Genomic DNA, 14,040 nt, shown 5'->3' on the forward strand with positions numbered 1-14,040 from the left:
GAGTGAATGGAACAAACAACTTAAAATAAAATTAACTTAGCAGTGAAGAATCAATGAATACTAGATATTAGGGAAGATCACATGATATGAATAACTGAGAAACGTTGATTTTAGAAATGTGTTATTACATTTCATATTTGATAAAATGTTTTAAAAACACAGAAATGGAATACCATAAAAAGGACATAGTACAGAGGCTACAGTCCTCAATGCAGTCGGCCCTTTACTGCATGTCATTCCCCCTCTCTCTTCCTCCCCATTTCCTGTCCCTCTCTATACTATACAGTACTATCCAATGCCCAAAAATATACTTAAAAAAAATGCTGAAAAAAATGGATGTTTATGGCCAAGAGAATAGTCAACATAAATCATGAGCTGATCATGTGACCATCGATAGTGCAGCTAATTATTCCGCATGTACTTGTTTCAACAGACCTTTAGCGTCACATGGTTTCATGGTTAGTTGAGGTGTTTAGTAAAACGTTTTAAGACTTATAATACTTTTCTGGGACCACAACTAACTAACTAACTAACTAACTAACTAACTAACCCAAATCCTGCTCTAACCCAAAGGCACAGAGAGGAAGTGAATTCCCATTATTTGACGTGTTTGTCACACACAAGACTCACCAGCTTCTTGCCGTTGTCGTCCTCTGGGTCAGAGTTAAGGGGCTCCTCGGCGCTGGAGTAGCCGTCGTGCTCCTCTGAGGCGTCCAGTGACAGGGAGGCTTTGTTCCAGCCTGAGGAGGAGAGGAGGAGGAAAACACAACAGGTGCTTAAGTTTACATCAACATGTAAATTCACCTGCTGTCAGGACGGACGGATGTGGGAGGAGTGACCAGTAGTGAGAGAGCTACAAGAGTGAAAGAGTGAAAGGCAAGAGAGGAGGTGAAGCAGCTAATCCCAGGAATCCCAGCATGACACAACCAGCCTCTCTGCTACACTGCAAAAACTCAAAATCTTTCCAAGAATATTTGTCTTATTTCTTGTAAAAAATGTCTCATTTCTAGTCAAAACTAAACTCTATAAGACTCATCACCTAAAAATTAACTTGTTTTCAGATAATTTTCACTTGTTTCAAACTAATTTTCACTTGAAATAAGTAGAAAAATCTGCCAGTGAAAGCAAGTTTTTTGTGCTTGTAATAAGAAAGAAAAACTTGCCCCACTATCAGATTATTTTAAGTGAAAATCTGCTTGAAAGAAGGAAAAAGTGTCTAAAAACAAGTTACTTTTTAATGTGATGAGTCTAATTTTAAGTAGAATGAGATTGTTTTGACTAGAAATAAGACAAATATTCTTGGTAAGATTTTGAGTTTTTGCAGTGTACGTATTTAATCATCAACTCTAAGCCAGGGCATGCAGCTCTAGACTTTACACTCTGACTGAAACTAAGAAGTAAAGTGACAGGCAACTGATGTCTCCATATCAGTGTGCGTTTCTTTGAAAGAAACGTGAAGACTTCAGATGGACGGAGACCATCTCTAAGTATTTACAGTAGTGAAACAGTGCACCCAACACACAGCCCGTGCCAGTGTACCTCTCCACTTTGTCTGTAAGAGACTATTGGTGCTGAACCACCTGGCTCTGCTCAGGTGGAGGGGCGGGGGAGGACCTGCATCTGAGAGACAGGAGGAGGCAACGGAAACACAGCCAGTCACTCTCCCTGCAGCGGCTACAGCCAGTTTAAAGATCAGCAGCTATAGAGACCACGGCTGTGGTCCGAAATCATGATGGATGAACAAACACCCAGGCAGCGAAGGCACATCGTTTTTTCTTTTTTTAACTGAACAACAGACCGACTCACCTTTGAAGCCGAATGGTGTCGGGTCGCTCTGGCGTTTCGTCTTGTGATCGGGGCTCGTGGGGGATCCTGATATGAAGCAGGAAAAAAAGGCAAGAATAATTGTTGAGGAAAGAAATAACCATAGCAAAAATATTGACAAGAAAAAGCTAAAGGAGTAAAACAAAAACAAAAACAGAAACATAAAAGACGGAGAATGATAATGATTTAAAGAAATCCTAACACAGGAACTGATTTTAATAAGGAGAACAAATAGGAAATACAACTCAATGTTGGAAACACAACATCACGTGGCACCAGACAGAATGACGCTGGGGTCTAGAGCTGTGATACCTGCCAACTGGAGGACTGTCATGGGTAATGTAAAGCTTTTATCATCAGTAGCTGTGGGTTCTGTGGAGGGAAGCATGCAGGTATGTGTTTGACCTACTGAGCAAACATCTTGAAAATATATCATCTTTACTCAGTTTGGTAGTTATAGTTTGACATTTTTGGAAATTATACACTTATTTGTTTTCAATATTTGCCATAGAGTTCAATGAAAAGACCAAAACAGGTCCAAAAGTCAACAGAAACCACCTGCCAACACTTCTATAGCTCACTAACAAACATTTTATACATGGTTCGCTCAACTGCACAAAAACTGAACGAATTGTCTCAAGTCCTATCATCACATTGATTTAAGAGAGATTAATAACTCTTAGAAAAAGACCTCTTAAACTTCCACAGGTTTTAACTTGTACAAATGCAGAAGATGATGTGATGTGTTGGATAAGAACTGAAGCCGGCCTGCAGTTACCTTTCTGAGCTTTGAGGTTACTGAAGCCTTGTAAAGTAAAGCGCTTTTTAGCCACAGCAGCTCTGTCTGAGGTAGGGCTTGTCACAGCCTCATCTGACCCAGGAGGAAAAACAAAGATACAAAAAAGGGAAGGAAGGAAGGGAGGAAGGAAGACGGTAAGTTAAGCAAGTGCAAAAGAAGAAAAAACAATAAAGAGGGAAGAAGTTCTACGTTTAAGTGGTTAAGACAGAGGTCTATCAGCAGAAGAGAGGTGTGGCTTGTACAATACATGCACTACAAGTGCTAAAGACAGATTGGTTGAGAAAAAGAAGTTAAAGTTACATTTGTCTATTAGTGCTCACCTTTTCCAGTGGGCTTTGGTGAAGAGGAGTTGACATCAGGGCTGCAGGGCTCAGCTTTCTTCTCCTCTCCCTTTTTAAAGCTCTTCTGACCGCTCTTGAATGGACTGTGGGGAAAGAGAAGTGGACGGTAAGAAGCCTGAACAGGAGGAGGAAGGAACCGGAAGGACTGTGGCCCGACTCGACTGTGCCACCACCACAAATAAAAACCCACCTGAGATTTACTGTAGCACTGGGCGCAGGGGGGAACTGGAAAACCTGGTCTGGTGCCCTCTGCTGGCTTGCTTCTGAAACAAAAGGGTGTGTAGGAATTAAAAACTAGGCTCTGTCTTTTTACCATCATAACAGAGAAATCACAGGTGTCTCAGTTTCTGGTTAAATATAAATACTAGTGTGACCATGAACCTGGAATTGGATATTAATGTAAAGAAATGTGTTTGTGATGAGGAACGTCGTCTTTCCGTACCTCTGCATGCTTGCAGCTGAGTTGTCAGAACCTTCCTGATCTCATTCACCCAAGTGGTTTTTACTTCAGTTGTTGGTGCCTGAAATAGGACAGTTAAATATTAAAAGGCTGAAGCTGAGCACTGTTACCAGGAGATCGACAGACACATGTGCTTTAAGGATAAGCCTTGTCTTTATTATTGTATACTTCTCATTAAGACTCTGTAATTTCATAAAACCTGATGTTACCAAAACATTTGAGCCTCACATTAATAAATGCTGGTGAGAATGAATGGGACTAGGACACATTCAAAATGTATTAATTTAATTAGGTTTCAGACCATGATTCTCTCTGACATAGAGGGGACATACAGTATATTCTCGCCATTTATAGACAATTAATGAATTAGGTGCTGATGTAGATCATTTATGGGGTTTGTTGTTGACAGTTAAAAAATGTGAAATAGCACTAAACCCTTAATTTCTACGCATCACTCACCTGAACAATATAAACCTCTTCTCTTGAGTTGCACCAGACTTCAAACTTCTTGTTGTCTCCCTTTGCGTTCTCGGTGATGCCCACAGCGCTCATCTGTTTAAAAAAGACAAATTAAGGTGGAAATTCAACAGATTTTCTTAAATGCAAAAGGATGATAGTTCATGACAGAAGTGCTGAGGTCACTGACATTCAGAGACTGTTTGAAGCTGTATGAAGGAGCCTTCTCGTAGCCTTCCCCGTTCTCCTCCCGCCTCTTGCAGAAGAGCAGAGCTTTCTCGTGGAGGAAGAGGTGTCTCTGCATGGGCTTGAACCGGGCCAGGTCCTTGACCTTGGCGTGACCCTTCTTGTGCTCTGTCCACACGCTGAATGACCCCTGCATCAGCAGCTTTCCCAGCTCACTCAGATTACCCTGGAAGTGGGAAGACGTCGTTAAGACAGAGATCTCTGACCAGACCATGTACTACTTATAGTTCAAAGTATAGTACAGAGGCCATAATTTAATATTAATGCATTATTTAATCAACTGAACCTCTGATTTATTCAATGTATCTGTTTTGTGTCTATTTCATGTTCTGCATATGAGACAGTGTCCATCTGGAGAGTCTATATCCAGACATGATGTCTTTCTGAGTAATGCGTCTGTACTTGGGAGCAGCTGCCAAGTGCATGTCTCCAAATGTCCCATTGTGTCCTTGACCAACAAATCAAAAACAGTTGCAAGTCGAGTACGACACCAAAGTGTCTAATTTAGAAAAGTTACAACAAACAAAAGTCCTTTCAAGGAAGCCCTGAAATATGTATTCTAACCACCCACCAATATATGCTGCAGATATTTACCAGGAAGTGATGTATTGAAGAACAAAGATTATACTTATTGATGATTATATTTAGTCCTTTGGACTATTTTGGCATCATTCGATTACAAGGTCAATTTTCTATTATGAGACATTATTTTTCTGTATATCATACTATATTTAGATATCTAAATTTGAATTATTTTTTTAGTGTATATTTAATGACTGGCCTGTGTTTTTGTTTTGTTTTTTGCATTGCTCTTGTCACTGTGACAGTATTTGTCTCTCCCATTTTGCATCCTTAGATCATTTCCTTCTTTTAGATTGCTGAGATAATCAGGCCAGTGAGACAATCACAGGACATCACAGTTTGGCTTTCATAGGATATGTGTTCAAAGACAAAACCCAGGGTGTCTGTCATTCGTTTCTGTCCCTATATCAAGCATCTGTTCTGTGACTGATTTGCCTGGAGACTGTTTAATGTCTAACCTCATATCCTGTAATGGCGATGAGGTGCATGGAGTCATTGACGGCCTTGAGGATGCCTAGGATGGAGGTGAGGGCCTCCTGCAGGTCAGCAGCCCCCTCACGCCCCTTACTGTACTTCAGCATTTCCTGTAGTACAAAGATAACAAGAACTTTATGAATTAAAAAAACTCAGATACCACACAAAACAATGTCACAGTCCAGCTTTAGATCTGTTTCCAGCAGACAGGATCATACCTTAAGCAGCAGCTGATACTTGGTGATCCTCTGAACAGGCTTCAGCAGATAAGAATCTAAACCCAGTTTATGCTCCAGCTTTTTCTGACACTCCTAATTCAACAAAAATAGGGAAAGAACATGTAAATAAAACCACACAGATGAGAAAAGAACGAAAAGCTCAAAACCACAGCGAATCTGTTCACCTGGAAGAAGGCGCAGTCTGAGCACTGCCTCCACAGGCTCTCAGAGCGAGGCTTGTTGTGACAGTACTTCTCATAGATCTGCAGGTCTGTCATCTGAGGAAGGAAGAGCAAATGGTTTGTGTTGAGGAAACCTCATTAACAGCTGGATTCACAGCTGGATTCACATCTCAGTGCTAGTGGAAATCTCATAGTTCACTCACCCTCTCTATAAAACACCTCCCAACCAGCTCTGGGCAGTCGGTGTACTGCTCCAGCTCCCTCAGGAACGTCCTGGAAAAGACAAAAAAGGAGAGAGGAGAAGAGGGGTAAGAAAATATATATAAAAAGTATAAGATTGAGAGATCGAAATGCTGTTTCTACAAAATGTGGAGTCACAGTGCAGGTGTCCTCAACGGCAGCCAGAGGGCGCTCAATCACCTCTTGTGAAAGTGGTAAATTTCAGGCATGTTGCCAAACAGAATCTCCTTTTTGTTCTGCAGAGGAGCAGGGATGAGCTGAGACATGGCTGGATTGTCCATCTCAGAGGCATATCCCTGCAACACACACACAAGAAAACACACACATGACGTACGCAGGCACAGGTAAGAGAGGGAGAATATGAATTTTTCTGGAGAGAACAAACACCTGCAATACACAGAGCAGCTCCTCAACGTAGGCTCTCTCAGTTTCTAGCAGCTCGTTCATCACGTGCCTGCAGACAGAGGGAGGACGGAGTGAGATATGGGCAGTAAGGCAAAAAAGAAAGGGATCAAATAAAGGATTTTGTGGATGCGAAGCGCTATAGATAATGAGATAAGTTTTCACACAGCCCATCTGCTGTGTAATTCGATTACAGATGAAAGAGCAGCGGCCGATCCGCTCACCTCCTGAGCACTGCCAGGTTCTCCTCCTCCTCTGACAGAGAGGCATGTCGGCTGTTACCGTCTCCGTTCTGCAGTTGGCCGTTTCCCTGGGAAAAGAAACAACAGCATTAGGATCACGACGATAAACAACAGATGATACAAACTGAAGAGAAAACACTTGGAAAGAAAGAAACTCACTTTCTCACAGTTGTTTCCAGAGTCCGACTCTGAGCAGTTCTTCTCCTGCTGAGCTCTGTGTGCTGCAGATGAGGAAACAGAGTCGTTATTTTTCATCATTTTTAGGTCATCAAAAGTAGCAGTCCAATGCAGTGTTTGAAGCATTGCAGGCTTTGAGTAGATATAAACAGATATTTGATAGTAGATACGACTAAAAACAAAGATCCCTATGCATTTAGCTGAGGTCTGGTGTTTTACCACTTACAGCTGAAACTGGAGGAAGAATTGGAAGTGGATTTGTCAGATGTGTTGGTTGGCGGCTGCAGCAATTGAGTTTAATTTTGTTTTCTATTGGATGTTTCATGTGGCGTTGTGCAGAGTTTTGTTTAGTCAGATAAAAGCAGATATTGATTTACGACATATGGAAGATGCAAAAAGATTAAGTCGACTATTTATATGAAACATTTGGATTAGCTCATCCTGGAGAAAACATGTGGGAGATGAGAAAACAAGATATCAAGAAAATCTGGAGATATGAAATATCTTTTCTTTCATCCTGTTCTTGTTTGACCATTGTTCATACATTATTTTATAAAAACCATAAGGTGATACATATTTTCCCATGTGGGATGGACAAGACCGGCATACACATAAATAATAATGAATTAACTAACTTTACATTGGTGTCATGCAATGAATTAGGAACATAAAATCCCTCTGCACACATGAGGCTGTGTGGGAACTGACCAGGCGAGCTGAGAGGGGATTTGATGAAGGCCTCAGGTCTGGGGGCTACAGGCTGCACCGGCCTGGTCTGTTTGGCTGCGAGCTTCTTCAGGCTGACCCTCCTCTTGTCGAACATCTCCTGCATAGACACCTGCTTCTGGAAAGTCTTCTCCACTTGGTCCTGACACACAGGAAATCATCAGAGTTAGTTAGTGGTAACACTCAGATGAGAACAACAACAATGGTCACTGGACGGTCAGTGTATATTTTGGTCATTGGATTTTCTTTTGATGAATAGGAATTAAAAAACAGAAGACAATTGGTTTATTTGATTTTCATTTTGAAATACAAAAAGTCAAATTGAAACACAAAGCATTCTTCTTTTTGAGCGTCCAAGAGCAATTACCTAAATTTTAAGAACAGTTTGATTTTCATGTTCTATTTCAAATAACAAAAAATAAAATCTCTAGACAACAGAAATTAAAAGACAGACCAAAAACACTGATTTTTTTCATATTTTGACACCGGATGTTGTCATTTCCAAGGCAAGAGCACCAATGAGCCCTACAGTCCCTGTGTGTGGTTCTGTAGGCCAAAAACAGGTCTTTGGAGCCCTACTCAGATATGATTTTAAACATGGCAAAACAAGGCCTGACATCTACAGAAATATCACATAAAAGTGGAAGAGGATTTTCTGCAACAAGTTTGAGGAGATTTTGAGCTGAAAAAGGCAGAAGCTTGATGGGAGTCCCCAACGTATCTGGAGTTAGAGGTGGAAAAAGTCATAACTGAGGTTTGAAACATATATATATCTCCCCTTTGCTTTTCTTCTACAGACCAGTCCAGCCCACGGTCTTGCCTTGAAAATGAACTTCTGGTGTCGGAACATGGAGAAAAAAAAAGGTGTTTTTTGGTCTGTTTTTTAGTTTCTGTTATCTAGTGATTTTATTTTTTGTTATATGAAATAGAACATGAAAATCAAACTGTTTTTACTTGTATTTCAACATGAAAATCAAATAAACCAATCTTTTTTTGTTTTTTAATTCACATTCATCAGAAGAAAATCCAATGACCAAAAGATCCACTGACCCTGGACATTCATCATCGGTCACTGCATCAAGTTGTTTCTATCTGAAATGTAAAGACATGATGTGCTTTGGTTGACCCTCTCACCTTGAACTGCTGGTTGAGCACGGCCTCATATTCTGTCCAGATGGCGCTGAGGTCCTTCAGCTGGTTCTGGCCTGCGTTGTCCAGGTAACGCTCCAGCTCCTGCAGGGCTAACTCAGCTCCCTCGTGGGACTGACACTTGTCCACTGGCTGAGAGGCCAGCAGGTAAATACCATCATCGACCCATTTAGAGGCCTGAAGAAGACGGAGGAGGAGGAGGAGGAGGGAGAGGTCAGAAACAAACCAAAGAGCTACACCAGCTGTGTGTGTGTGTGTGTGTGTGTGTGTGTGTGTGTGTGTGTGTGTGTGTGTGTGTGTGTGTGTGTGTGTCGTTTCCTCACCCTCTCCAAACACTGATGCAGCTCCATGGCTTTGAGGATATGGTCCTTCTTGGCCCTCAGGCTGCTGCTCACGCTCTCGCTGATCGCTCTGAGCTCGCTGCATTTGGGCTGGATGGAGTCTTCAGCGTAGTGCGAGTTCTGGATCAGTTCGTCTCCCTCGCGAGACAAAGCCAAGGCTCGGTCCAACACCTCCTGTGGAGCGACAGCGTGGCCTGACGGTTACTGCCACGGCCAAAGGTGTCATCCAACAAACTCAATATGATTCTAACTAAACCTGCTACGGACGATGATCAGCCTGAAATCTGACACTCGCTTTTTATGTACATATTCCATTCAACAGGATTTATTCATAGGAACTATGAGCATATGAACTGCTAAATTTTATTCCTTTTTACCCAAAGATCCTGATACACAGGGCTTCTAACTAAGCACACAATCAATACTTATGTAATAGATATTTGTTCTTGCTCTTCTATGAAAATCAAGGCCAACATGAAAATGCTTCATATGTGTATTTTGATTCAGATCTGATTATGTAATGTTTGAAACTAAGTTAAATAGATAAATGGTTGCCTTAGAAGGACAAATGCTCAGCTATCCAGCAGTTCACTAAACAACCTGCCATTTTGTATAATGACAATACATTTGCAGTTGTTTCAGTCATTTAGATCAAAATGTAAAGTGGTAGTAACAAACTAAATTTCTATTTCTATTCAACCTCCTCATGATAAAAGGTCTCCCAGACGTTGAGCTTTATTAGGCCTAACTTTAGATCATTTATAAAGAGACGCAAACAGAAGTGAGAATTCAACAAACCAAGATATTATTCATCTATTCACGCTACGGTTGGACAAAGCTTTGATTGTGAAGGGCGGAGTATCACTTACACAGACTCTCTCCTCATAGGTGGTGAGTTCACTGAAGATATGTTCGGCGTGGGCCGGGCTGATCCCGACCTCAGAGAAGGTTGCAAGTTTCTCAGACACCTGATCCAGCAGAGCCCTCACCTGCAGAAGAAAACACCACAGTCAGCGGATCAAGTTAACTGAGATCCAAGTGTGGAGGATTTTAACCTGCGCTAACGGGGCTCCAGCTCACCTCTCTGTAGTTGTGTTCAAAGTGGCGCAGTTGGAGACACTGCTCCAGTTTGGTGTGGTGCCTCACCCAGAACTCATCGAAAGCCCTTTCAGTCTCATCCAGCTGAGACAGCAGTCTGACAGAGGAGCAGAGGAGCAGAGGAGGAGAGTAAGAGACAGCGATGGAGATGGAGTGGAAAAAAAGAACCGGCAGTTGAGCAGAGAGAAAAAAAAAAAGGCAGTGGGGGTTGAATCGAATAAAGTACAAAATGCAGTACAGATGCTGACTGAGGCATTTGAATATTTTTTGTGTGTTTTTATGTGTGTGTGTGTGTGTGTGTGTGTGCGCATGCTGCGTAATAGAGCTAATGCCAGTTGACAAGCGAATCAGTGCCGTTAGTGCTGCTCAAAATACTGACTGACCTCAAAGCACACTGCAGAAAACACAAGTCTCCTGGCTTTACGCACCGCTGATGACTTAACTAAAGTACAACTTACAGTATTATCAAGTGACTGCAGTGTGTTACCAAAAGTCTAATGATATAAATTATCTATTATTGGTTGTGTCTCAATGTGAAAAACAAAGAAAACTGCAGACTTTTACTCATGAATGGCCAAAAAATCACTTTAGTGGTGCAGAGGTACAAGCTGTGTTACTCGATTCATCCGTCAGAATCGGTTTGCTCTGTTATCTCACGTGCAGCTCTAACCTTTGCACCGTGGCCAGGTTCTCCATTTCATCCTGGTTCATGTTGTGGTCGGGGTCTCGCACTACAGGCTCGTTGATGCTCTCCAACAGCCTGCCCCCCTGACCCAGAGCCACCAGCAGATCCTCCTACAGACAGAAGGCCGCACATGGATAACCCAAACACACAACCAATGCATTGTGCTGTATATATCTGTAAATATAGAGAAAGAAATAAAAAACTGTGCATGTGCATAGACAGGGCTTTACCTTCATTTTGTCTTTCTTGGTGGTGTGTGTGCTGAGCAGGTTGGTTGTGGCCTGGATTTCATTTGGGAGTTCAGTTTCAGCCAGCTCCGTCCCAAACGACTGCAGGGTCTGTGCCGTTTTCTTGACCATCAGCGCAAAGCCTTCGATAGCCTGACGCAGACAAGACACAACAGAGAACGTCTCCATGAACACTCGTGATGAGTCCAGAAAATGTGCAGTGTCTTCACTGTTTGGATTCAGGTGCTGCATTATGATGCTGATGTACAGAGATGCGAGGGTATTTTTTGTTGACGAAGTGCTTTGCTGCAGCATGTTTGGTTTTTATCAAATCTTAAGGTTTTTATAGAAGGTTTCAATCTTGTTTTTGTTTTGTTTTTTATTAAAGGGATAGTTCAACATTTTGGCAAATCCCTATAGTCTTAGGCGTAGGTCCGCTACCTTTATTTGTTGGTGCAAGCTATTTTTAGAACGGCGGAGCAGAGCCGTGAGCTGCTCAGAGCTATGCTACGGAGGCTAATGGAATTTCTTGGTTTCCCTCATCAAACTCATCAAATACACAATCCAACAACTCCAAAACACTCTGGTGGACAAGTTGTGACCTGCACATTCACCACGCTATGAGATAATAACAGAACATTACAAACAGAGTTGTTTTCGAGGTAAATTCAGAGACTGCTTGCTGAAAAACTGCCCCCGACGGAAACGTGCATCAGCGGTTTTGCATGAATTTACCTCTAAAACAACTCTGTCTTGTAACGTTCTGTTATTATCTCATAGTGTGGTGAATGTGCAGGTCACAACTTGTCCACCAGAGCGTTTTGGAGTTGTTGGATTGTGTATTTGATGAGTTTGATGAGGGAAACCAAGAAATCCCATTAGCCTCGGCAGCGTAGCTCTGAACAGCTCACGGCTCTGCTCCGCCGTTCTAAAAATAGCTTGCACCGACAATTAAAGGTAACAAACCTACTCCGAAAACTATAGGGATTATGGCAATGGGCCAACTTGCCAAAATGTTGAACTATCCCTCTAAGGTTTTCATAGAAGGTTTCAATCTTGTTTTTCAAATTAACTTTCATCACACCATCCTGTCCATCTCTTATGTATCTTGGCCTGAGCTTCCTTTATATTTCAAACCTCTAACTATTTGCTTATTTAACTTTATATATACAGTACATTTCCGCCATGCTACTTGTTCAGTGTGAGGTCTTGTGTACATACAGTGCGGTGAGAGATCCACTTCTCATGACAGTACTCCTGCGTTCCCCCGAGCTCCTGGGTCAGCTGGCTGCGGTCGATGTAGGAGTGTAGCTCAGTTATAGAGCTCAGCATGATCACCTGAGACGGAAACACACTCTTCACTCACATGTCCACATTAAACATTATGCGCGACGGTCGGAGCCTGAATCAAAAAGGTGAGGGGCGACTCGCACGCACCGGCACCTTCATCTTGAACTCATCCTTGTTGAACTTGAAGAGGATGTCGGACAGTGTGCGCTGCAGGAGGGTGGTGGGCCTCAGAACCAGGACCAGCTGGAGGTTCCCAGGGAAGGAGCCCTGAAATGAGAGAAAGGATGAAGACTGTCGCTGATGTAACAAAACAAACAGGATCCTCTTCCTCCTCCTCCTCCTCCACTCTGAGTCAATTATACATCACGCTTCGGCTGAACGTGTCCTGTTCTCAGCCGGTGCTGCTTGTGTATTACGCCCTCCTTTTGTCTCTCCCACATGAAACCTCTCACTCAAACACATTCAAGCCTGTACACAGAGTGTGTGGAGAACAAGTGAGTGAGAGGGGACTGTGTGGGGGGATGTGGGGTATCCTGAGGCAGAGACATTAATCTTCATGTCCCCAAGATGCTTGTGCATGAATTAATGAGGCAGAGAGATCCAGCACCAGCTCATGCATGTGTACAGTAACAAGAATACAGGGTTTTAGTTAGTTAAGATTTAAATTTGCATATATTTTGATGCATTTATTTATGCAGAGACCCTTTTTGTAAAGTTTATGATTTATGATTTTGGGCTACATGAATTAAACAGTCATCTCAAACAGACATACACAACATAAAAGTCAATAGTCACTTGGCTGAAACTTTTAACTAGACACTGTTGGAACCACCATATGAATCCTCCTTGTATTTATCACAGTGCGTGTCCACCACACACACACACACACAAACACACACACTCAGTGCAGCCAACAGAACCAATAAAATGCCAATTTAAATGTCAGGATTGACACCCACTGACAGACTTAAGTGCTGCTGCGAAAGCACTTGGATGATGGTCGAGGGTGGACGCAGATCTACCCGCCCGAGGCAATGCAACTGTTAATGCAGCTTTAATTAGCTAATGACCTAAACGGATGCTTTGCCTGATTGGCTGTCCTCCCCTAAGTGAGTTGAAGAATACTGTTCTCAGCAGAAATAAAAACGAAGATGTCGTTAATAATAATTAAAAAAAACGTAGGATAGTTTATGGGATTAATAAATCAATTCTGTGTTTGTCCCTGCTGACCTAGTGGAAGGAAAATTGTGTTGGAAATGATCACAGCTGTTTCTAATGGCGTTAACACCCAACAAAGACAGATATGATGTAGTTCTCAGGGTTAATGTTTTGATACTGTTGCAGAAGCAGAAACTCACTACTTCTTCTAATCTTCTTTTTAATAAATCAAATAACATGTTAAAGGGATAGTTCAACATTTTGGCAAATTGGCCCATTGCCATAATTGCTATAGTCATAGCAGTAGGTTCGTTACCTTTAATTGTAGGTGTAAGCTATTTTTAGTACAGCGGAGCGCAGCAGCAGGCTGCTCAGAGCTACGCTATGGAGGCTAAGGGAATTTCTTGGTTTCCCTCATCAAACTCATCAAATACAAAATCCCAAAACTCCACAGCGCTTTTGTAGACAAGTTGTGAGCTGCACAACCACCACGCTATGAGATAATGACGGAACGATACGAAACGGAGCCGTTTTCGAGGTAAATTCATACAAAACCGCTGATGCGCGTTGCGTTCAGGGACAGTTTTTCAGCAAGCAGTCTCCGTATTTACCCTGTATTTACTAGGGCTGCCCCCGACCAAAGATTTTGTTGGTCGACCAGTAGTCGTCACTTATGGCGATTAGTCGACTAATCGACCCCCCACCTTGAGGGAAAAAAAAAAT

General features: G+C 42.2%; 1 protein-coding gene across 6 annotated transcripts in view; it reads right to left on the reverse strand.

Moving 5' to 3' along the window:
- Positions 1–14,040, reverse strand: part of mcf2lb (mcf.2 cell line derived transforming sequence-like b) — a gene marked incomplete at its 5' end in the record, with an annotated part of 35,320 nt that overhangs the window by 2,755 nt on the left and 18,525 nt on the right. For 4 of the 6 annotated variants that reach the window (XM_083997002.1, XM_083997006.1, XM_083997005.1 and 1 more), the window contains 24 exons: positions 631–740; positions 1,807–1,872; positions 2,944–3,047; positions 3,155–3,227; positions 3,407–3,485; positions 3,884–3,976; positions 4,071–4,292; positions 5,167–5,292; positions 5,401–5,493; positions 5,586–5,678; positions 5,786–5,855; positions 6,003–6,118; positions 6,210–6,276; positions 6,449–6,534; positions 6,626–6,687; positions 7,352–7,511; positions 8,504–8,695; positions 8,842–9,033; positions 9,729–9,848; positions 9,940–10,054; positions 10,628–10,752; positions 10,873–11,022; positions 12,091–12,207; positions 12,307–12,426. In XM_083997002.1, the coding sequence (XP_083853128.1) occupies positions 631–740; positions 1,807–1,872; positions 2,944–3,047; positions 3,155–3,227; positions 3,407–3,485; positions 3,884–3,976; positions 4,071–4,292; positions 5,167–5,292; positions 5,401–5,493; positions 5,586–5,678; positions 5,786–5,855; positions 6,003–6,118; positions 6,210–6,276; positions 6,449–6,534; positions 6,626–6,687; positions 7,352–7,511; positions 8,504–8,695; positions 8,842–9,033; positions 9,729–9,848; positions 9,940–10,054; positions 10,628–10,752; positions 10,873–11,022; positions 12,091–12,207; positions 12,307–12,426 (2,751 nt within the window). Of the gene's footprint in view, positions 1–630; positions 854–1,806; positions 1,873–2,943; positions 3,048–3,154; positions 3,228–3,406; positions 3,486–3,883; positions 3,977–4,070; positions 4,293–5,166; positions 5,293–5,400; positions 5,494–5,585; positions 5,679–5,785; positions 5,856–6,002; positions 6,119–6,209; positions 6,277–6,448; positions 6,535–6,625; positions 6,688–7,351; positions 7,512–8,503; positions 8,696–8,841; positions 9,034–9,728; positions 9,849–9,939; positions 10,055–10,627; positions 10,753–10,872; positions 11,023–12,090; positions 12,208–12,306; positions 12,427–14,040 lie in introns of those variants that run through there. The other 2 variants (XM_083997003.1, XM_083997007.1) reach the window with 2 other exon arrangements.

Source organism: Trachurus trachurus (genome assembly GCF_905171665.1).
Source record: "Trachurus trachurus genome assembly, chromosome: 21".
NCBI classification, from domain to species: Eukaryota; Metazoa; Chordata; class Actinopteri; order Carangiformes; family Carangidae; genus Trachurus; species Trachurus trachurus.